Source organism: Phasianus colchicus, chromosome 9, assembly GCF_987193195.1.
Source record: "Phasianus colchicus chromosome 9, bPhaCol1.hap1.1, whole genome shotgun sequence".
Classification (NCBI taxonomy): Eukaryota; Metazoa; Chordata; class Aves; order Galliformes; family Phasianidae; genus Phasianus; species Phasianus colchicus.
The window spans coordinates 27,007,651-27,031,820 of record NC_143444.1 but is presented as its reverse complement, the minus strand read 5'-3'; the positions used below and the strand labels follow the sequence as shown (position 1 = coordinate 27,031,820).

At 35.8% G+C, this 24,170-nt stretch overlaps 1 protein-coding gene across 8 annotated transcripts in view; it reads left to right on the top strand.

Moving 5' to 3' along the window:
• The window catches only part of TUT4 (terminal uridylyl transferase 4), a 66,940-nt gene that overhangs the window by 34,631 nt on the left and 8,139 nt on the right, over positions 1-24,170 (top strand). For all 8 annotated transcript variants that reach the window (XR_016469315.1, XM_090146672.1, XM_090146673.1 and 5 more), the window contains 24 exons: positions 1,040-1,156; positions 3,352-3,529; positions 6,648-6,736; positions 7,666-7,717; positions 8,460-8,529; positions 9,513-9,639; positions 10,739-10,858; positions 11,202-11,423; positions 11,569-11,743; positions 13,707-14,443; positions 14,870-15,020; positions 15,592-15,678; positions 16,385-16,488; positions 16,882-16,939; positions 17,034-17,137; positions 17,534-17,623; positions 18,071-18,184; positions 18,675-18,752; positions 18,996-19,173; positions 19,513-19,560; positions 19,658-19,740; positions 21,213-21,328; positions 22,942-23,102; positions 24,031-24,128. Coding sequence is in view for 7 of the 8 variants with exons in the window: in XM_090146672.1 (XP_090002798.1) it covers positions 1,040-1,156; positions 3,352-3,529; positions 6,648-6,736; positions 7,666-7,717; positions 8,460-8,529; positions 9,513-9,639; positions 10,739-10,858; positions 11,202-11,423; positions 11,569-11,743; positions 13,707-14,443; positions 14,870-15,020; positions 15,592-15,678; positions 16,385-16,488; positions 16,882-16,939; positions 17,034-17,137; positions 17,534-17,623; positions 18,071-18,184; positions 18,675-18,752; positions 18,996-19,173; positions 19,513-19,560; positions 19,658-19,740; positions 21,213-21,328; positions 22,942-23,102; positions 24,031-24,128 (3,357 nt within the window). In the remaining variant the exon portion in view is untranslated. The remainder of the gene's footprint in view (positions 1-1,039; positions 1,157-3,351; positions 3,530-6,647; positions 6,737-7,665; positions 7,718-8,459; positions 8,530-9,512; positions 9,640-10,738; positions 10,859-11,201; positions 11,424-11,568; positions 11,744-13,706; positions 14,444-14,869; positions 15,021-15,591; positions 15,679-16,384; positions 16,489-16,881; positions 16,940-17,033; positions 17,138-17,533; positions 17,624-18,070; positions 18,185-18,674; positions 18,753-18,995; positions 19,174-19,512; positions 19,561-19,657; positions 19,741-21,212; positions 21,329-22,941; positions 23,103-24,030; positions 24,129-24,170) is intronic.

The window sequence follows — 24,170 nt, the reverse complement described above, 5'->3', positions numbered from 1 at the left end:
TAGAACAGCTGGTGTTTTCAGAATGCTTTTTGGCTTTAGCAAATATAGATATATTAGAATTAGGATGACATTTTTAAGTAGTTCTTTCTCAGTTGTAACTAATAGCTGTTAGAAGTTTTCCAGTAAGTCTGCAGGCAAACTGAGGCATTTCTTTGAGGCCCTTTCAAGAGGGACTTGAGGAACAGCTCTCCCATTTGAAATGAATGTGTCAAAGTGCCTCCTACATTGACAGCACTGTTTAATTAGAGCAAGAAGAACAACTGCAAGATGAGATAGGTTAAAGTGGAATACTTTAGAACAGCACCCCATCTTTACAGAGAGGATCATTTCTGACTTTCTTCCTCCTGTGATTTCCAGAGGCTTGGCAGCTCAGATGCTTCTTACAGACTCTCGCCTGTCCATCTAAAATGCTAAGCACTTCAAAATTATTCATCAAAATAGACTCTTATTCTTTGTTAGACAGTCCCACCTTATTCAGAATTTAGTCATCAGGAAGTCAGTAACTGGCTATTGTCCTCCTTGTTGGCCAGCTACACCCTTCTAAATAGAACAAAAAAATGCAGTACTTGCAGAGTCTGCTGTGAATATGGCAGCCAAACAACACCACCATTTATCATTACGTATACAATAGATAATGTGTTGAAGACTTCCCATTTTCTCGTCAGAGGTGGGTAGATAAATGCAGAGATTTAATAAATCTGTAGTTATTAAAAGCTTGAGCTGACAAGGGAATGGCTTACTGGCCTTTAGTTCAGTTTTAAGAGGGAGAAACTCTTTGGTCTTAATCTTGCTTCACAAAAGTGTAATGAGAAGTGTAATATTCGACTCATCTCACTTCCTTTCTTTACATTCCCCTCTAGTCATATAGGTAAAAATCCACTTGCACCATGTTTTTTGAAGATTGCACAATGTTTACAAAGCACCCTTATATTGCAAATGTTAAATAATTGGTAAATAGAATTTGTTATTGAAACAGTTGAGTTTTTCAGACAGTATTGGCAGCAACATTTTCTTTTAATCTGTGGCCCTTTTTCCCCAGCGCTCCCCAGAATATACCAACTGTCAGTATCTATGCAAGCTCTGCTTAGTTCACATTGAAAATATCCAGGGAGCTCACAAGCATATTAAAGAAAAACGTCATAAGAAAAATATAATGGTAAGTTAACCACATTTTCAAACGCCTTTTTTTTGTCTTCCTGTTTTTTCTTTTTTAAGAGCGTTGGTTTGTTGGTTTGTTTGTTTTTGGTTATGTTTTCTTTAATCACTTTCATTTACATGAAAGTTTACATCTGCTGAGCAGAGGTCCACAAATGTCTTTTGTTCCTGTCCTGTTTGGGAGGACTGCTTGATATCTGTCCTGCCAGAGAGGGAAGAAAATTTTTTGGTCATTGTTTCTGAATTATCATCTCTGAGTAGCAGGCAGTTCATCACTCTTGTAGTAACAGAAGGCAGGGTAACTTGGATGAGAAACATAGTTAGTCTTCAGTTTCTTTCAAAATTAGTGTCATTGGTAGCAAGGCCTCCAGGCATGGAAATGGGATCGGTACTCTTTTGTTGTGGTTTTGTTGTTGTCATTTTTTTTTTTCTTTCTTTATATCCCTGCTAGGATGGGGAAAGAGAGGAGGTAGGATGTCTAGACTTAAAATAAATAAATAAATAAATAAAAATAGTGTTAAAGTAGGGAGGGATTCTGTTCCTGAGATGTCATTCATCATCTCCCTGCAGTTGTGTGTGTTTAATATGAAAAACAGGTGTACATTTCTAAGATTTTCAGTAAAAAAGCCAAGTGGTTTCCTTATTAGATACACTAGTGTTTGTGTTGTTTTGAGAAACATTACATACATGAAAGCAGTAAAGGCCACATGCATTTTCTTGCAAAGCTATTTTTGTAAATGTTATAAAGAGCTACAAATTCACAAATATGTGGAGTTCTGTTGTTTCAGATGGTTGTTGGAGGAATAATTTAAACTATTTCCCAAAATTCAATCTGTTTTTCCTGTTTCTGTGTGTTTCATACCAAACTTATGTTTGTAATGAGTGCTCTAATTCTCATAAATATGCAAGTCATCACCTGGGAAACTGAACACCACAAATCCATAACATTTCATAAAGTAACATTTTGGTTTATGTTCACGTATTTGTTGTAAGAGATTCTAGTTCACTTTGATCGAATTTGCATGATGGGGGAGGGGGAAAAAAGAATAAAATAGCAACAAACCAGTCTCACTTTTAATATGGAAACTCCTGTATCATGCTTTGCATGTGGGCATGGAGATAAGAATTCAGAAATGTGGTTCCTTTACCACTGAATGGAAACAATAGAAGACAGGACGTGGTTTCAGTTTTTAATAGTTGTCCTCAGAGAGTTTTATGTAGGACACCACATGACAGTGGTGTGTAACTGTCCAAACGTTACTTCATAGAGTACCTGTTTGCAGCTCTAGTTAATGATGTATGGCTTCGAATGAGCTTTGCAGCAGCTGTGGGCCCTCACTCAAAAAAAAATCCTTTAAAAAAAAATACACGCAAAAAGCAGCCCTTCAAAATGTGTTGTATTTGCTCAAGTGAGAAAAGAGCAGTTAATAGATGAAGACTAGTACTAATGAAACATTATTTTCATACCATACTGATGTGCTTAGTGTGTAACTATTTTCAGGTTATTATTTATTTCTGTTGTCAGTCACATTTCATTTAGTAGATGAATTTGTGAAACTAATTATTGTTTCATTTAGCCCCAAATGGCTTGATGCATCTGACATAGTTAATACTGTTGGATAAGCTGATTATAGTATGGTGCATTAAAAGTTCTTTCTTGTGCTAGCTGTTTAAGCAGCAGCAAGAGGAGACTGTACTTTTTAAAACTTCCTGGGAGCCAGGAATATCTCTTCTGCTACTGATGTCCTTCGTTCCAGTACAGCCTACTCTGAAAAATCTGTGTGATTCTTGTGTGAAAAAGTAGCTTTTTCCACTCACATACATCTATTATGTAGGAACAGATAGAGCTTTTGATTTCTTTGGATGATTTCTGTTTCAGAGCTGTCAGAAAATGTGGTTCAAGAATACAACGCACCAGATTTCTTCCCCAGTTGCCAGCTGTGAAATAACATGTTCTCTTTTAAACACAGCATCTACTATCATTTCTGTAGGGTGGAGTTACCACCTTTGGAAATGTTTGATCAGGACACTTGTAACTTGAGCATAATTAGCTGAGCATAATTAGCAAACAGTACATTTTTTACATATTATGCAATACTGTGAGATACATCCATTGATACATATCATGCAATACTAGAAGATATCCTTTTCTCTTAAAATACAAGTTTTTACTTTTATCATCCAACAATTATTCAGGAAAAACAAGAAGAAAATGAGCTGCGTGCCCTCCCACCCCCTTCTTCTGCACAGTTGGCTGCCCTGAGTTTTACACTCATTGAGGCAGCAAATGAACAAGGCATATCTGATGATGACTTCAGAATTCGTCAAGAAATTGTAAACGAGATGGAGAAAATTATTCAACAGCCCTTACCAGGTATCCATAGCATCCTCCATTTTCTCTACTTGAAAATTGTTCTTTTTATTAACGGAGAATTAATACATTTCAGGTTAAAGTATCTTTGTATTATACAATGTTAATGTATACAGGCATTTTAATACTGGCAGTTGATTTAAAAGCAGCTAACAAATCTACAAAAAGAGAGGAAATATGATTGTCCTTACCTTTATTTCTTTTTGTATGTGTTTATTGAAGTTCTTGGTCCTCTTTAAAGTGGTAATTTCTAATAAAGACTGGAAGTAACCAGAGCATCAAATATTTCCTACCTAGTTATGATTAAAGCTGCAACCTCTGAGTATCTCCTTCAGGCTCCAATCCTACAAACCCTTCCACCTGTACATTACCTCACAGTACTGAGTGTCTGTGTCTTTTACAGTAGAGAGATTTATTTTTCAAGTGTACTTAGCTATGCTTGTGTAATTGTCACAGGGGTTGGGGTAGAAAGGAGAATATGAGAAGGTACTTGAAGTAGAAGAAAAAAAAAAATCCTACCGGTCCTTCAGGTGTTTTTGATGTCTTTAGGGGCAAGTAAAAGTCACATGACTCAATTTTCTTTAAAGCAAAGATTAGGAAAAAGAGTGTTAGACCCCAGTGGTTTCTGTAGCCATATGAGACATTTTTAGTACTTAATTGTGAGCTGAAATATCTATGGATGTTAATCAGCAAATATTTGTTAAAACAAGAAGTGTTACTGTTTAGCAAGTATTTCTTCTCATGTGTATTTATAACTAGTGGGTATTAAATGAAGGAGTTACCTTAAGTAGGTAAAAATATTGCATTCACCTAACGATGCATAAATATTATACCTTACCTTTGTGAGTGCTTTATGTTGATAAAAATGTGAAACATAGTCAGGGCAGGTATAATGCTTGGTCACATGTATTGCTTTGATGGATCATCGAAGTTCAGTGGATTTCTAAAGTTTTTAGAAATGGTCTAGGTAAGTTCATAAAATCATAGAATCACCAAGTTTGGAAAAGGCCTCTAAGATCACCTAGTCCAACCATCCACATAGCACCAATATTTCCCCACTAAACCATGTCCCTCAGTACAACATCTGAACGCTTCTTGATCACATCCAGGAATGGAGGCTCAACCACCTCCCTGCCCATTCCAGCACCTGACCACTCTTTCAAAGAAATGTTTTCTAATATTCAACCTGAACTTCCCCTGAAGTGACTGGAAGCCATTCCCGCTTGTTCTATTGCTAGTTACTCAGAAGAGGCTGACCAACATCTCATTTCTAGTTGTAGAGAGCTAGAGAGTCTCCCCTGGGCCTTCTTTTCTCTGGACAATCCCAGTTGGTTTTTTTCTTTCTCAGATGTGCAGCATGTTACTTTACTAGAACATGCAAAACAGTCAAGTCTAACAAAATATTAAAGTCATTAGCAGAAAAAAGTTTTTAAATGCCTTATTTCATCCATGTTAAAAATGGGTTGATCTTCTGGCTGTTTTAGAAATACCTTTTTTTTCCCCCCTTTGCTCTACAAAAATGCTGTATTGAGAAGGATATTTCTTTGTTTCTTTGTTTGCTGTAGGATGATCAGTCTTATTTTTAGGAGCTGCATTTAATATGTGCTTAAATGTAAGATGCTGTGTAGAAGTTAGGCTTGCAGTGTGCAACTGTGCTAATATGTTTACTTTGTGATATTGCCACGTGTGGCTCCCAGTGCAGTCTGACACACTGTTGAGTTTTCCACTGATAGTATTTTGACAAAAGAGAAAGTGAAGGAAGTGGTCAGTGTTCTTGTAAATATTCATTAAAGTTACTGTACTGGTGTCATTCAGCTGCCTGAAATGGTTAGTGTGGTGAGCTGATGTGGAGCTGTTTGTCTGTAGCAGTAAGTGGCAATGTGTTATTCTCCATTTCAAAGCCTATTATGTTTTAGTGAGTCTATTTTCAAAAGTTGTAAATTAGGAGGAAATTCACTTTATGCATAGTGTAGTAAACACTGAACGTCCTGGCATGGTTTGAAATTGTGCATGAGTAAGATTGATTTTCTCATAAAAATTACTTTGTGATAGTTCTGTTTGAAAGTATTTGATCAGGATGCAAAAAGAACACAAAAAACACAGTAAAAATCCTCTTCACAGTGAGACTGTTTAAACACTGGAACAGGTTGTAAAGTCTCAGTTCCTGGAGATATTCAGGACCCAACTGGATGCAGTCCTGGGTGTTCTGTGCCAAGTGACCCTATGTGAAGAGAGTTGAACTAAAGAGTCTCCAGAGTTTCCTTCCAACCTCAGCCATTCTGCAGCTCTATAACGAAGATCCCTCCTTACTGCCCCAAATGATCAATAATTTGGAAAGAGTTGAGGATAGTCTCAATTTGCACCTGACATGCATACACCAGAGCCTTAATATATGTTGCAGGAAAGGTTTAGCTTACATAAATTTCTTCATGGTGTGATAGAAATTACTGCTCATGGAGTGGAATGGCATTTCACATGATATCATTACTAAATGGTTACTTTCTAATTAACTTAGACTAGATGTGTTGTACGTCCTTGCAGGTAAGGAACTGTGTTAACTGCAAAAGCCCATTAAATAGGTACTATACTTTGTGGCTTTAGTTCTATTGAACTTGTTTTATATGCATAGTTATTAATGAATTGTGCATAAGAACTTGCAGATGTCACCTACTGAGATTGTAGTACGTATTAAAAAAAAATTGATAGAATTGTGTGTGACAGTTAAATAATGCATAGTTGGGTAACTGCTTCTGTAAGATGAAGTTATTAACAGCAAAACCTGTTAATTAAAATCCTGCAGTGGGATGGCAATGCTTATTATTACTTAATAGTTTTATTAAAAACAAACAAAACTAAACTTGCTCCCTGCATTGTAAATATTCCAAAGTAGCTTGAAAAACTTTGGATTCTTAGTACAGTTTGAATTACTAGTTTTGCTGTGATGATGTGTTGTAGAAATGATTAAATGTCACAGGTGTGAAAAAGTGGTTCAATATTTATTAATCTGGGAGTACCACTTGGGAGCTAGAGTATCTAGAGCAAAGTAAGGCACTTTTCACCATTAAAGAATATTTTCTTCTTAGCTGATAATTATAAATAATTATGTTTATCTCTCTTCCAGACTGTTCGCTGAGGATGTATGGCTCCTGCTTAACTCGATTTGCTTTTAAAACCAGTGATATTAACATTGATATAAAATTCCCACCTAAGGTGAGTAGATATTGTCTTGATTTATCTTAGAGTGTATGTGTGAAGTATATAATCTTTGATCTGGTGTCACATGTGCTATGAAATATATGGATAAAATTTTTATTATTTAGTAGATAACTTAAATTCTGTTTTTTGCACAATCTTATGCTACCTTTTTCAAATTTATTGAGAGAGCACTGAGGGAATATGAAAATAGCTGGCTCCAGGTGAGTGGGCTTTTATGTGCTCAGGATTCTGACAGCAGAATCTCACAGATCTTCATCTCCCAGCCCTTTCTGGTTTTGTTTTTGTTTTTAAAAAAGTTTACTTTAAATAATGACAACTTTCCTTTCACATTTTAGTCAATTACAAGTAGATCTCATATTCCAAATTACAATATACAAAATTCCTGTAGAGTGGTATAACTTGCCTTTAAATGTTGAAATTGTTGGTTCATGTTTAGTACGTGATTTTAGCAACATGTCCTTGCTAGAGACACAGCTGCTGATCTTGCTTTCTTGGCCTGTGCTACTGTGGAATTCAAGATACCTGTTTTGGGTACATGTTTACATGTAATATTTTTAAGTGATACTGCAGTTAAGTGGAAAAATGAGGTATTTTTCTAACAAGTGCACTTGGAATGTATCATGTCATTTCTCAGAAGCTCGAAAATGGTGCTAATGTTTAGGGTTTTTTTTAATAATTTGCAGCCACTTGAGTAATTACAGCTGATTTCTGGGAGGAAACGTTTTAAAAAGTTAATCTTTAAAAACCCTTGGGAAAGAAAGTTTTTGTTGTGCATTTCTGTTGGCATCTTTTGACATTGGAATTGCTGAATATACAGTGTATAAAAAAACATCGTCACTGATTGCACACCTTAACTAATTTGAAATGAGACGTGAAGTAAAATCATCTGAATAATGTAAACTGTTCGAATGTTGTCATTTTAGATGAGTCAACCAGATGTTCTGATACAGGTGCTTGAAATCTTGAAGAACAGTGGTGAGTCTTAGTTGCTTCTCATTTCTATTTAATTAAAAATCAAATTACTGTTCACTTGTTTTTATATGGAATTCTTCAGTAAACTTAAATAATAATTTTCAACCAAGTTATGAGTTGTTTTTTTGAGTACCGGTGATTGTACAGAGGTAGAATGGCCACTCAGGTGGACCAGCCTTTTCAGACTGTCAGAATTAATGGTAATTTTTTTTGACCTGATAGCTCAGACTATTTCACTTAGTAGGAAAAATTCCAAGCAGTAAACTTAGCAAACACTTTCCACTTCCATATGAACGTCAGTGGGAACTATTACAAAACTGCTGAAACTTGTAACCTCCTTGTTCTCTCGGGAACTCATCTAACCCCATAAAATACACGTGTTGAACCAGATGACAGGAGTAGCATTGTATTCTTGATCCTTCGGACGGTTTTTGATCGATCAGCTCCACAAGCAGTTTGCAAACCAGCCCACGTTGTTCAAAATTCTACCTTGTGTCATTCAAATCTTATAAAGATGAAAAATGTTCTAAAAGAAATGCCAACTGAGTTTCCCAGTGGGAACTTTTCTTCTTTTTTTCCTACTGACTGTGTTATACTTGTTGTGAGAAGCGAAAGTAACCAGAATACGCAACTTAGTGATTAGAAATGCAGCACTTAGTGTTTTTCTGTAAATGCCTGGTATAGAAGACACAGCTGGGAAAATTGTGAAAGACTTTTACATGTGACATTTTTTCTCCTTGCATAGCTGTCTACTCCGACGTAGAGTCAGATTTCCATGCCAAAGTTCCTGTTGTCTTTTGCAAAGATATTAAAAGGTACGTGCTATTGAAAAAGATTTTTAAGGAGATTCTCATTTCTATTATGCATGTTTATGGCAGCTTCTAGCATGCGTTCCTGACAAGAAGTATTAGCTAATGTTCATGTCAAAGGGGAAATCCTCATACTGAAAATGAAATATAGAAAGAAATGTTAGTTTTGTTCTTGTGCTTGGACTAGAGGAGATGCACATAGCTTATCAGCTGCAGGACTCTGAAAATAGCAGTTTTGCTTGCAGTTATGTAAAGGAAATACAGAGTGGTTCTTAGTCTATACTTAAAATTTCTGCCAGCAGTTTAATCTGAGTGATTTGTGAGTTTAAGAACATTTTGTAAGATTCACATTGCCAGTAAGGAAACATCAACTGGCAGTTTCAGTAAATTCCTAATACATAGCAACTTCCAAAATGAAATGTCTTTGCTGTATGATGTCCATGTGGTTTTGACTGACTAAGAAGTATGTAACTGAAACTCTGAGGAAGCAAATATAGAAAGATGGACATATGTTTTTCTCATGCCTTGTTAAGTACTAGGAGAATAGAAGTAACTATTTTGAGAAGCAAAAAAACCAAAAAGTGTTCAGACAAGCTGTTTTGTGGGCTTACCAACTCTTATGTGAAGTAGACCTGTTCTTATTTATTTAGTATGTGAAAGATATACATGGTGCTTGTGAGTTATGTAAGACTGCACAATCGGGAAAAGGGAGAACTTAGAGCAAATTCTTTTGCATTTTTAGCTGTGCTGTAATGACAGTTTGTATATTTAGCTGTAGTGAATTTCAGTGAGTCACAGATTCAAGTGATGAATTAATAGTAAAGAATACTGTGTTATATTCTGTTGCTTTTGTTAAAAAGTTTCTTTCATAGGGAGGATGCATATTTTTAGTGTTGTGGAAATGATTTCACTGTCTCACACCTCCAATCATTGTTTGTGTACTTGAGGAGAAGATAATTTCTTTTCTTGTCTTACATTTTTAATTACAGTGGTTTGACATGTAAAGTTAGTGCTAGAAATGATGTGGCTTGCCTTACAACTGATCTGCTGGCTGCACTTGGTAAACTGGAGCCTGTCCTCATTCCTTTGGTTTTGGCTTTCCGCTACTGGGCTAAAGTAAGTGTATAAATACAGAGGATATTGAAGTATGTTTATTTCTTCTTCTTAAGTACTGTGTACAGTGTAATATGTGTTATGCCATGAGAAAAAAAACTTGATGCTATTATTTCACCTAGAATGGGACTGAAGATTTTGGTGTGGAAACTATATATGTTTTTGAAACTTCCCTTGTTCTGTTGGCAAGCTATTATACTAGTTTCTTAAGTTAATTGTTCCTTGAAAACCAGCTCAACAGAGCAAACAGGTCTTACAAACTCCCTGCTATTGAGATAGCATTGGAAAAATTTGCATTTGCTCTAAACAGAGTCCATTGCCCTATCCTGCTGTTCTTCTTGTAGGTATCAGTGGCGATCACAGGAATCAAGTTAAAATGTTCACAGCCAGCATTTAACTGTCATGTAATTGAACACTGAAATTGCTGTCAGACCATGTTTAGGATGTCTTGGCCTCATCAGAAAGTTAGGTTTTGATGCTGTTTTTCTATAATTTAGCAGTGCTTTTATAAAAATACCTGTTCTGCAACATAGAGAGAAACAGGAATAGAAACTACAGAGAACTGTTTGAAGTCTGACATGTTACATCTCTCATTAGTTCTCATGAGAGAGATCAGTATCGATTACAACCAGATGTATGGAATCTCCATACGTGAGACGTTGCACAAAACAAATACCTGACATATTTAGAACATAAATATGTCCCACGATCACAAAATGTGAAGCTAGTGAAAAGAATAAGAGAAAATAAAATAGTATAACTGAGACACTGTGTGAATTATTATAACTTGCATTTTCCCTGTGCATGGCATGACTGATGTGTGCTTATAAATGTGCCTAATGCTACAAGAAAATAAGTGTGTTGTGTAACGATCTGAGTTACAAATGAGCAGTAGATGACTGAGAATTGCTTATATTACTTTGCCATTTCCTGTCTGCACTTATAAAGCAAAATGCATTACATTGTTTACTGCAGTTTTTGAGATAAACAGTTTTGTGTTTGATTTTGTCACATTACTTCTTAAATATTTATCCCTTTATGATATATTTTAAATTAAAATGCTGGTGTTGTATCAGAAAATTAATGATATGTTCTGTTATAGCTCTGCCACATTGACTGTCAGGCTGAAGGTGGAATTCCCTCGTATTCCTTTGCCTTAATGGTGATATTTTTTCTTCAGCAAAGAAAACCACCTATTTTACCATCCTATTTGGGCAATTGGGTAAGTGTTTTGATAATACAGTACTCCTACTATTAAGTTATTATAAGGTTATTTCAGTATACTAAAAGGTCATAATATGCACAGAATTTGTTTGCCTTATAAATTTGTAAATAGAACATGTGGGTATCTAATCCTCGTGCAGCTGACAGCTGCTGTAGCCTGTGCAACTGTACCATGCTGTATTTTGGAGGAAGGAGAAATCCTTCTTCTTTAATTTAGTTATCTGTCATCAGTTATTCTTGAGAGGGATAAATATGATAGTTGTCCTTGTTACTTTTGGTGAAGTCTTTGTCTGTACGTATTATATGCAGTCTTTGTTCAGAGCTACTCTAATTGTTATTAGATTGAAGGCTTTGATTCAAAGAAGCCAGACGACCACCAGCTGAAAGGTATAGAAGAAGATGAGTTTGTACGGTGGGAGTACAAACCGTCAACAAATGGTTCAGCAAAAAACTCAGTTGGAGCAGAAGGTAAAAGTAAAGTTGAACAGCAAAAAGGTGGTGGTAAGAAGGTAACAAGCTCAGAAGTGGACAACCAAAGTAATGCGAAGGAGAAGCACGGCAATGTAAGTCAGCGGTTTTATTTCACTGAAATTCACATTCCATATCTTAGCTCTGTTGTGGATCTTTAAACATTAATGTTGGATGCAACCAAGAAAAAAACTGGAATTTGCGTATCTTATAGCATCTGAGCACTCTTGTCTATTTCAGTCTCTCTTAGCATTCAAAACCCCTCACCAAGTTTCACTGGGGCAACTGTGGTTAGAACTGTTGAAGTTTTACACACTGGAATTTGCTTTGGAGGAGTATGTCATCAGCATACGGGTACAAGAACTCTTAACCAGAGAGAACAAGAACTGGCCTAAAAGGCGAATAGCCATTGAAGGTAGGATGATACCTTTTTCTCATTCTGTAGTCTGTGCATTATCATCTTTTATTTACCCAATACAAGTCTGTTACAACATGTCTAGACAACAAACTAAATAATATTAGTAGGAATAGTAATTCAATGGGAAAGTAGATTGTTTTTGTGGTGTATTTTGTCTGCTGTTTAAACTGTTTGAAGACCAGTTTTCTGTATAGCACAACGATTTCTGGTCCTTTACAAACAAAGTGCAGATTTCACTGTTTCTTACCATTCTGTTGTTGCCTTCATTTCTTTCATTCATTTCTATAAACATTATTATTGTAAACCATCATTTTTTTCCTTTTTGATAATACAGATATTTATGAATTCTCAGCACGTCTGTCTGCATTTCCAAAGCCACATGTTGAGTGTTAACAGCTATTAACTTATTTCCTCTGATATAATGCAGGCTGAGTAGAGAGGTTAACTCTTATCTTGGTGAACTGGAGCAGCTGGTGCTTGATCCTTGGGGTCTCTTCCAACCCAAGCCATTCTATGAGTAAACCCACTAAAGTAACCCCTCCACCCCTTTCCCTGTTGACAGTATTTCCATACTGTGAAACTGAATAACATGTCATAGACTGTGCTTCATGGCCTAAATAATGTGTCTAAGGGGAGTGCTTTTATGGGGAGGATTGAGTGATATATAACCTTAGTTATGTATGGTGGGGGGAAAAATGCAAAGAAAGGAAATTGTTTTGTCTATTGCTTCTTTATAGCTGGAAGGCATGTTTATTTCTGTTCCTCAGAAAAATGTGTAAATGATACTTTACAGGGAAAGTAACAGCACTGCATAGCATTCTGAATTGGTCTTAAGAATAAGAGAACTGGGAGGTGAGGAATGCTAAGAAACCACTTTAAGTTCTATTTTTATAAAAGAATAAGTAATGAATTTTGGAGATCTATTGATAAATTCTGTTTTTTGAAACATACATCAGGTGATAGAGGGAATAAGGAGAATTACGTCATGGTGGCAAGGAATCGGTTGCTAAAGGAACATTAATGGACCAGTCAGTGAGGTACAAGGAGGAAAAAAAGTAGTGAATTGCTGAGGCAGATGGGTCTCAAGATCACTCCTGTGACTTCAATTTCTTCTTTAATCAGGTTCAATGAGAAAGTTTTAAAACTTTATATACATTTATCATTTGTATACAGTTATCATCTGAGAAACTAAAACCTGCAGGATGAAAGAACAAATTCTTGAGAAAGAAATAGCAAGCTCTTTTCAAAAAGATACTGCATTCTGTTGTTGATGCCTGCTACTTTTCAGTGGTTTTGTTGTTCATTGTTGTTGTTGTCATCTTGTTTTGCTTTGTTTCTGATGTTAAACTTGTAACTGAAATTGTGAAGTGACTGACAGAATCTCAGTTTGATAGAATCTTCAGAGGCAAACTTACAACAGCTATGCAAGTGCTCATTTATTTGGAGAAAAGTATTTGCTCTAGAAATTGCTAGTAAGGACTAAGAGTGAAACTGGCGAGACTGGTTCATGTAGTGCTTATAACCTTAATGTTAGGACAATTCTTTTAGAGAAATTAATTCAGTGAAATTGAAATCCTTCTCTAATGAGGAAAAAAGTGCAGGCAGGACTACAAAGGTGCAAAATAAATGTAGGTTTATTTTCATTTCTAGATTAGAAATTGACCATAATACAATGGTCTATAATACTTGTGTTGTTGTTGATTTTTGTTTTTTATAAAATAACACTATTTAGGATAGCTCGTGATTGCTCGCCATTCATGTCCACGTGTTGATTTATATGGAGGAAATCCAAGAGTTGTGGGCCGTACATTGTCTCCAAATCTTCTGGATTTTGTTATAAGAATCTCTCATTTTTAACTGTTGTATCATAACTTAGGTATTTCAACTACTTTAGTCTGGAATAGCTATTTGAAATTGAGCAATTAAATATTAATAAAGAAATTGCAATTTTTCTTCCTAGATCCCTTTGCACTAAAGAGGAATGTTGCACGAAGTCTAAATAGCCAGATGGTCTTTGAGTACATCCTGGAGCGATTTAGGACAGCATATAAATATTTTGCATGTCCACAAAGTAAAGATGGGATTAAATCCAAGCCAGATACCAGAAAGAAAGAGAAAGGGAAAATTAATAACAAGAAATCCATGAGATCTGAAGAGTCTGTAACCAACTGTTGCCTTCCACAAGGGGATAAAATTGTAGATAAACAAAACATAGGAAGTGCATGTACCATACCAGAGAATGAACTTGAATGTAATGAAATGGAAGAAGCCAAAAGATACACTTTGAAGAACAGAGACTCTTTGCTACTTTCGACATTGGACTCTAGTTATGAGGAAGACAAAGAAGAAGTGTTATCCCTTATTTCTAATGAGTGCTGTGAATTAAAGCAAAAATCACTTAAAGAGAGAGATGATCTAGATATTTCAGAAGTTTGTCTGACTGAAGGTGAGCTGAGCCACCATTGTAACTGCAGTGAACATCAGTCCTATGACACAAATTCTAGTAATGAATTCTCTGATGCTGAAAGTAGACAGAGTTTGGTAACGGAGTCTTCTCAGAACAAGTGCACTGGCACACCAGCTACCTCGCACAACTGCAAAGCAATGGTGGAAGCTCACGATCTCAAAGATGAAGGCAGACTCTCTACAGAAGAAATGCATTATGTGTTTGATAAGTTTATTTTGACTTCAGGAAAGGTAAGTGGTGTATTTAAGCAGTCGTGTATTTAAGCTGGTCACGTATGAGTGGGCTGTTACTTTCAGATAACTAAAATTTAGAATGGGTGGGCAACAAGGTTGTCCACTTGTTGTTCCAGTCTCTGTTACGAATGGTAGCTCTGGTATTTTCAGAGTACCTCTTACTCAGGACTGAAAAATTCTGAAAACATGTGCTGCTTGGACTAGACAGTGTGGTGTACCACTCTTAAGCAAAGCTTTCTGATTTTTCACTTCTTCTACCTTATTGTAGAATTCCTAGGTGCTTATGTTCTTTGTAAAGACTGTGTAACTGTCGAGATATTAAATATTTTTGCCTGCGTAAGATAAATTAAATTGTTGGATCTACTGAATAATCTTAATAGTATAATTATTATATTTCTTTTGTTGCTTTTTTTTTTTTAAAAGCCTCCAACTATAGTATGCAGCATCTGCAAACGGGATGGACATTCCAAAAATGACTGCCCTGAGGATTTTAAGAAAATTGATCTTAAACCACTACCACCAATGACAGACCGATTTCGGGAAATACTTGATATAGTGTGTAAGAGATGTTTTGGTAAGTTGGAAAAGCATTTGCACTCCACTGTGAACTGTAATGTGTAATCTGGAGGGGAGAAAAAAAAAAGGACAGAAGGGTTAAATGACTAAATCCAGTAGATTCATCGAGAATTTGTTCTTCTAGGTACCTTAGGCTACAAACTGGCCAGTATTTTTATTCTCTCATACGTGATGGTTGTGTTATCAGTTTCTCATTTTGAGGAACTAATACTGTACAAGAATTTTATTGGGTTGGTAAGAAGTTGGTGGTGTCCTCAGAAATTAGGCTCTGGGCAAAACTGGTTTTTGTGTTTATTAATTTCTGTCACTTTCAAGGAAAAGCTGCTTCTGGGTGCCTATATGTGAGTAACTCCAGAAAAATTAGACATCGGAAATAAAATCCTAGCAACTCTAATAACAACATAAAAAGAAATAAAAACATTTTAATTGATAATCAAAGAAAATGTTTTGTTGATGAAAGTTAAGAAAAAGTAAAATATATCCAATCTGATGCTTGTAATTAGCTGAAAAAGGATTTTTAAGGTAGCAGAATGTCATGTCTGATTGTGTTTTAACTTGTTTTTACTTAGATGAATTATCTCCTCCTTTATCTGAGCAACAAAACAGAGAACAAATTCTGGCAAGTTTGGAAAGATTTATTCGTAAAGAGTATAATGGTATGTATATAGCAGTAGGTAGTGATTCTTGATAATATTTCTTCACTGAAGTTCTCCAGAACATGATAAATTAATCTATATCATTAATGCTAATTTTCCTTGTTGAAGGAGTGGCATCTCTTTTCCTCTGCATGTGAACCTGTCTTGTAGGCTTCTAAACTTAACAAATGCCCTGTGGTATTCCATGGGAAAGTCCTGTTATTGTCAGAAAAGCATCAAGAGAGAGAATGCAGATACAGTCCTTTCACAGTCAAGTCAAGAAAAAAAAAAAAAGGGCCTGGGCCAGTTGGGTTTAGGATTATCTGGATTGCTATCCAAGTACTTTTGTTGCCTAGTCACCAATGTTTGAGTGTTTTGGAAATCTTACTCAGCTTGTATCTTAACATCCCTTTTATAAAGTAGGAAGAAGTATCTTACTACAGAAATGGCATTCAAGGCACAGAGATGAGAAGTGACTTTTTGGAGAAGTTATAAAGCAGTGCTAGAGCACTGTTTTTCTTTCTGATTTAGTTCCTGTAGTTACTGAAAATTATTATGCTTTGTCCTTCATCAACAATGAAATGTTAGAAATGATGTTGTAGGTTCCCTCTAAAGCTCATTTTTATGTACACTTGTGCATCTCAGTTGAGAGATATTCCATAGTAAAGATTTATTGTTAAACTGTAGCAGAGTTTTATTTTTATTTTTGTTCTACATTTTTGATTAGATAAAGCTAGACTTTGCTTGTTTGGCTCTTCAAAGAATGGATTTGGGTTTCGGGACAGTGATCTAGATATCTGCATGACATTAGAAGGCCATGAAAATGCAGAGGTAAGAGTTCTGAACTTGATAAAGTTTACTATTTGAAATTCAAGACTTCCTGATGTGTTTAATGCAGTTAGGGCTTCTGTAAGCAGAGCAGGTGGGATTCTGCTTGTAGCATATAAACTTGTACTCTACACCATTAAAGCAAAATATAATTTATTTTAGTTCTGACACCCTATAACACTTAGTGCATTGTAAAAGTACACACTTCTGTGTATGAGACTCCATTTTACATAAATACACGTGTTATTTTATAGATTGTTTCTTTCTGTACATATCAGATGTATGTATGAGATGTACTTTGTACTTATGAGATGTGTGATTGATGGTAAGTAAATATGCTTATTGAGATAGAACCCATGTTTAAACATCTTAAGCTGTGGCATTTATTTTTCCTAGAAACTGAACTGTAAAGAAATAATAGAAGGTTTGGCAAAAGTTCTTAAGAAGCATCCAGGTAAGTGTTTAAAAGTATTGTTTGTTTTATATTTACTTTTAACATATGTGTAGTTAATAGAAATGTTTTATGTACTAAAGTGTTGCCTCTCCAGGTCTGAGAAACATCTTGCCTATAACAACAGCCAAAGTGCCTATAGTAAAATTTGAACACAGACGAAGTGGCTTAGAAGGAGATATCAGTTTATACAATACACTGGTAAGTATCTGTTTGTTTGTCTGACTTCAAAAAAAGCTTTTTAGTTTGTTATAATTCATTCGAGTAATCATATGAAGGAAGAATTTTGAGACCAAAATTAAAATTTTTGTTCCTTTTTTTTTTTTTTCTCCATCATTGTCTTTACCTCAAGCCCAGCTGTATAACAGGATGGCACAGCAGCAGCATGGAGTGCAGAACATCTTTGCAAATGCTTCTGAATTCATCTCTCCCGATTTCATATTTCAGATTTGTGACAGAAAAGTTGTGTGAATGTTAGGGAATAGCTGTGTGGGTTTTTAGTCCTCCAACTGTGTTATGCATTTCCTGTACTTGAACTGCGGACTGTGCTATAATAGACCATAAATTACATTGAAACACTTGTTTAATTTTTTTCAGGCCCAACATAATACAAGAATGCTGGCTACATATGCAGCTATTGATCCTAGAGTGCAATATCTGGGTTATACAATGAAAGTTTTTGCAAAGGTAATATGCAAAGAAAATACTTATTTGTACAGCGTGATGTCCATGCCACTGAGTTTACCTTTTGCTTAACGCCAACAAGAAAGGAGATGGCAGAATGCTATTAATATGAAGAAACACTCTTTCTTAAGCTGACTGTGGTCCATCTGATTGTGTCTGTCTGAATCAAGTTCTAATGGGATTTTTCAGCTTTGGAACGTTATAAACAAACAAACAAGATTGCTTATTGACAAGTTTTCTGGTTTTATGTTAGGCAAAAATGGATGCTGAGTTTTCCAGATGGTACTTGATTTTGAAGGTGTTTATTTTTCATACTTTGTAAACCTGTTTTTATTTAAAAGATGACTGTGTTTTCTGTTAGTGGTGGGGTTATGTTTGCTAACTGGCATAGTTAGTAGTCTTGAAATTGAATGTAAATTCAGTATTTTGTTTAAAATGTATTTTTTTCAGCGCTGCGACATTGGTGATGCCTCCCGTGGTAGTCTGTCTTCATATGCCTATATTCTTATGGTTTTGTACTTTCTACAACAGAGAAATCCACCAGTTATTCCAGTTCTTCAGGAGGTATGTTTATGTAAAAAAAAAAAAAAAAAAAGAGGCTGCATAAATTCACGTATGAGAAATCTGTGCTTTAACGTAGCAGCTGAGACTCTGGCTTTCTTGCTAATATTTTAGTAGTGATTGAGAGTTGTTATTTTATTGCTATTCCTGAGAGTATATTAAAATAAAATTGGAATTTCCCCTTTGACTTTGCTTAAGTCTCCTTAGAGATTTTGTGGGCAAGAGGGATGTTGGAATTTCAATGACGTAATTCAGTCATGTTCCTTACAAATAAGAAAACAAGTCAAAATAAAATATCCAAGTACTTTGCAAGAGGCATAGCAATAATACAGAATGACTTTCAAGCATTTTACCAATGGGAAATTCTGCCTGTGTATAAAATAATAGCTAAAATTGAAAAATTTCTACTTTGGTGTTGTTCTTAACAACTGCAGATATATTTATGGTGACTTTTAAATTTTAGTGGTAACTGTGTCGCTCTCTGTTTTGGCAGATATTTGATGGAAAACAGATTCCACAGAGAATGGTAGATGGGTGGAATGCCTTTTTCTTCGATGACATGGAAGAACTGGTAATATTCTGATTTCAAAAGAGTCACTAAACCTTAGGGCTCGTTTTTATGAGAAAATGATTGATTTATAACAGTGTCATACACAAAGGAGAACTTCCATATCTATATGATTACAACTTTGCACTTTAAACCTGTTTTGCTGAAATGAGTGTCTACTTCCTTATGTAAATGTATAAAATATATACATAGAGATAATTAGTAAAGGTAGCCCTGAGTTGCCCTAATGTCTTCAATTGCATGTAGAAGAAGCGTCTGCCTTCTCTTGGAAAGAACACTGAGTCACTTGGAGAACTCTGGCTGGGGTTGCTGCGATTTTACACTGAAGAATTTGACTTCAAGGAATATGTGATCAGCATCCGACAGAAGAAGCTGTTAACTACATTTGAGAAACAGTGGACATCGAAATGTATTGCTATTGAAGGTACTCACATGCTCACGTGCGATGAATGCTGTTGCTTCAGGATCTGTTCTCATAGTTGCACAGGATCTTTATGTAAGCAAAATACCATGTTTAAAAAACCTATTGTTTGCAAGTCCTACACCTTACAAAGTGAGATTAGACTCGTAACTTGTAGTCTACCTCTGTAAAGTTCTGTTACTTTATTATAGTTAGTCCTGTTTTTGCAGTTGTGAGCATCGCTTTGCTGTGTACTTCTCTGTGCTCTATGAGTGCGTTTGAAATGGAATTCTCTGTATTAGAATTCACGTTGCCGCATGTTTTTTCCAACTTTGCTTTGTTTTTTCCCCTGTCTTTACACAGATCCTTTTGACTTGAATCATAATCTTGGTGCTGGAGTCTCTAGGAAAAGTAAGCTGTCAATGTCTCCTAATGATTAATGTTCACTGTTTTCTAAAGTGTTGTGCATTTTCTGTTCTTTCCTAATAATTTTGTCTTTCTTCATTAGTGACCAATTTCATAATGAAGGCATTTATCAATGGGAGGAAATTATTTGGTACCCCATTCTACCCAACTGTTGGAAGGGAAGCTGTAAGTTTTCAAAATTTTAGTTTGGTTTTTAAAAACTTTTCATAATATTGCTGAAGACTACAAAATCAATTTAAAGCCCAGGAACATCTTCAGGAGCTTTTGCTCCTGAGGTATTTGTGTAGCAAAGAAAACAGAGTTGCAAGACATTACAAGTGTGTGATTTTACTTATTTTTTCTAGTGGGTGGAAAAGAAAGAGCTGTCCCTTAAGGAGGGTGATCAACTTTTTGTTAGCAGCTGACCTTCAGAATTTGTATTCTGAGTCTCTGTTGGGAGTTCATATGACATGTTATGAAGAATGTACTCCTCTCTGGTACAGGCTCCAATCATTTATGTGTAATAGAGAACTATTTTTGTGTATAAGTAAATCATCTGGAATGAACATTACTAATATCTGCTTGTTAAGGTGCTTTCTAACACAATTTAGGACTGTTATCACAAATAGCTGTGAATAGGGTTTGTGTTCTCAAGTAACTTTTAAAATCTTACACATTTAAAAAAAAAAAAAAACAAAAAAACCCCAGGTTTTTCCTGGAAAACCTGTTAGAATGTGAGCTGGCAACTTAGATAGGCAGGAAGACCGATCTATTGTTATTTCCCTCCATCCCTACCTGGATGGTAAGGATCTCCCTCCATCCCTACCTGGATGGTAAGGATCTCCCTCCATCCCTACCTGGATGGTAAGGATCTCCCTCCATCCCTACCTGGATGGTAAGGATCTCCCTCCATCCCTACCTGGATGGTAAGGATCTCCCTCCATCCCTACCTGGATGGTAAGGATCTCCCTCCATCCCTACCTGGATGGTAAGGATCTCCCTCCATCCCTACCTGGATGGTAAGGATCTCCCTCCATCCCTACCTGGATGGTAAGGATCTCCCTCCATCCCTACCTGGATGGTAAGGATCGTTTATTTTATTTTTTTGCTTTCTCTATCTGCAGTTTTTGTGAATTTGTATTATTGGTGCAGTTACTGTGTTCTGTTTTGTGCTGTGCCTAATAAAATATGATGTTTTTATTGGAGCATTTGAGTACTGTTGTGATACAAATAATAAGAATGCTTCATCAATTTCCCACCTGAACTTTGTTCAGTCTAGGGGGATTTAGTCACAATATTTGGGACAGAACATAGACTGCTTTAGAAAGCATACAAGCAGTGACTCAGATACCAAAATGTATTGCATGCAAAAAATTACATTTATGCTGTAAGGAACCTTGGGGAAGGTGTAAGGTAGGCAGAAAGCGTGAGCCTGGATAGGCTGTTCTGGAAATTTGGCCTTCAGCCTTAGAACAAACTCTTTTCTACTGCTCCACTTCTCTGAAAAAGCTGCAGTTATCCAGGGAAAGGTATTGTCTAAGGGGCAATAAAATTTAGTGAACTAAAGATAAGGCAAGTCTATTTTTTTTTTTTTTTCATTTTTTAGTCTTTTAAAATGAGTGGTTTATACATTGTATCTGTCTGATGTTTTTTGATAGGAATACTTTTTTGACTCAAAAGTGCTGACAGATGGAGAATTGGCACCCAATGACAGATGTTGTCGTGTCTGTGGAAAAATTGGTCACTACATGAAAGATTGTCCAAAGAGGAGGAGGTAAGTAATACACAAAGCTAACTTCTTAAAAGTTACAGTCTTTGAGATTAAACCATGAGAGAGTTGGAGATTTGCAGTTTAAATAGAAATGAAGAAAATGCTCTGAATTGCATAGAAAATCAGAGCTTCATATTTTTGTTTTTCTTAAGCTATTTATCATCATCCGTTCAAGTCTTTCAAGTGTTCACTCAAGCACACGTATGGTAAAATCAGTCCATATGTTAACATTTTTGCTATGTTTACCTTAAAATTTAAATCACTCAGTTACCCTTTATAGCGTAAACTTTCAATTGTGGACCATGTATTGTTACCTGATTGTACAATTTGTGATATATTAAAATGGATTTCCTGTACTGGTGATGTTTGGAAGGCAATTCAAATTGTTCTATATAGTAACATACCTTTGTAGGCCAGCTAAAGTCTTATTTATTAAAATCTAGATGCGGATTATATCATACTAGTGTAGTCACTTAAAGATCATACATCAATTGCAATTACGTCATTTGTTCCAAAACTCTTGGAGAAAAGAATTCCTATTGCATGGTAGGCTTATGTCTCCAAAGAAAGTCCATCAAGGATTGACAGATAATTCACACTTTGTGTATTTTTTACATCTTTACATTTTCTGTGAGCCATCCAGTGTAGGTTGTGTGACTCCTCTAACAACCTGCGAAAGCCCTTAGAATCAGTGTTTTATTGTTACAGACTGAAGTCTGGGCTTTTTCATTTAGTCCTTGTGTTCAATTGTGTACTCTATAATTCTTCCAAAGATTCTGTTTCTTTTCTTGCTACTAAGTCCTTTACTAATTACAGCCATTTATTTAGTCTTCAGACTTCAAGATACATGAAACTGGACTGGGTCCCCAAAGTCGCAGGTTGACCATTTCTTTCAGCGACTCTCAGTAATACATTCCTCACAAACACTAGCACATTGAATTGCATCACCTCTTTCCTTCTATCTACCTCAGGAGGAGTTGTGATCTGTTCTTTCCAGAAACTGCTGCTGCAGTGCAGCCACCTGGAATCTCTCATGAATAGTACATACAGCTCACAAAATAATACTCAATGCTACAGACATCATGTGGAAGAAGACTTGTTTCTTGTCTTGGTTCCTGATCACTGATAGTTCTCCAGTGTTTTTGCATTAGTTCTGAGTGTTTGAAAGAGCTTCAGTGCTCTCTTTCACATCCTGTCTAGGTTCAGGGTGCTAAAATACACTCTTATAAATAAATACTCTGTGTCCAGTCAGGAGCCTTTACCTACAAAATATAGTTAACTTGTTTTTCTAGTATTCTGACTCCGTTGGATTGTTGCATAAAATTAACTCCCAAACTAATTGGCAAGCTAAGCCTGCTTAAGTGTGGGTATAGTTTTGAACCAGCAGTCAGGTAGCTTCTGGATGATACTGGGAAGTTTCTGAATTTGTTAAGTTTGTACAAACAGGTTATTAACCAGATTAGATTCTGAAAGTTCCTTTTCTGGTATTCCTAAATTATTTATATGCTGGTACAGGTGTTGGTTATGTAACCATTTCCTTTGCATATGCCATTGTAATAACAGAGTTTTTTTCTCTGTGGTTTTTGTATTTGTGCTCATAAAAACTTGCCATTTAGGTTAAAGAAAAAAGAGAATGAGAAAGATGATGAAAAAGAAGTGAAAGAAGATGATAGAGAAACAAGAGAGAAGAGGTGTTTCATCTGTGGAGATGTGGGTCATGTTAGAAGAGATTGTCCTGAATTCAAACAGGCCCGTCAGAGAAATAATAGTGTGCCAAGTAAGTAAAGCTTCTGTGTTCTTAATATCATTTTGAAGTCCTGAGATCCATTCTTTCTAGCTTTCTATACAGACTTAGTAATTATCTTCAAAATTTTTGCAGCTGATGATGGTTTCAGTGATTGCAAAAAGAACCCTTTTAGTCTAAGTGTTGTTTTTTCTGCAAGGGCAGTAGAATCTATTGAAATTCAGGCTTTGCATGGGTGGTTAAAAAAAAAAAAAAGGTACTTAGCACTAAGTATAGTGTACTTCAGTGCCTTGCATTTATTTGTCTTCCACTCACACTGGGTACGTTTAGTGTGGTAATCAAATTAATAATTGAATGCATTTCTTCTTCCAAGTGTTTGTTAAATGTTAGCTAACCCTCCATCATGTGTGAGAGGTAGGTAAGTGTATTTTCACAAAAAATCAGTGGTTTTAAGTAACACTCTAAAATACATTAGGAAGCTGTTGAATCGCTGTTATATAATCTAATTGCAAACCCATTTAAATTAGGCTCTTACAGGTCTACAGTACTTGAGCAAGTAAGGAAAGAGATGATAAATGAACTTCAGAGAGAACCTTGCTGCTTTCTGTATTCCATTATCCCTTTTTTACCCATTTGTCCAGAAAGTTTTTGCTGTTACTAATGCGATTTGAAATCCCACAACTCACAGCAATTGTGTGGAAATCTCTGAAAGTAGCCTTTCTTACCTGTTCATACTAGAACTTGTATTGCACAGAATTAAAAGTTGTCTTTAGCTGCTGTAAATATTACTATCAGCTGTTACCAATAGATGGAAGGCTTTCCACTTAAAGGCAGAAGTTAAATTGATTTACCTATGCTGTGTCACACAGTGCTTACAGTGTCACTGATTCCTGGTTCCATGTTCATTATTCTGTAACCCATAACCTTGTGCTTTTTATTTAATCTTTTGTTCTTTGATTAGGCAACCAGTTGGTCCGAAGCATGGTAAATTCACAGCTAGTGGCTGTAAGCCAGCAGCAAGTGGAAGGACCCTTGCGCACTAGACAGTCCTCAGAATGTGTAAGTTCCATTTGGCTACAGTATCAAAGTAAGTAGCTTTAG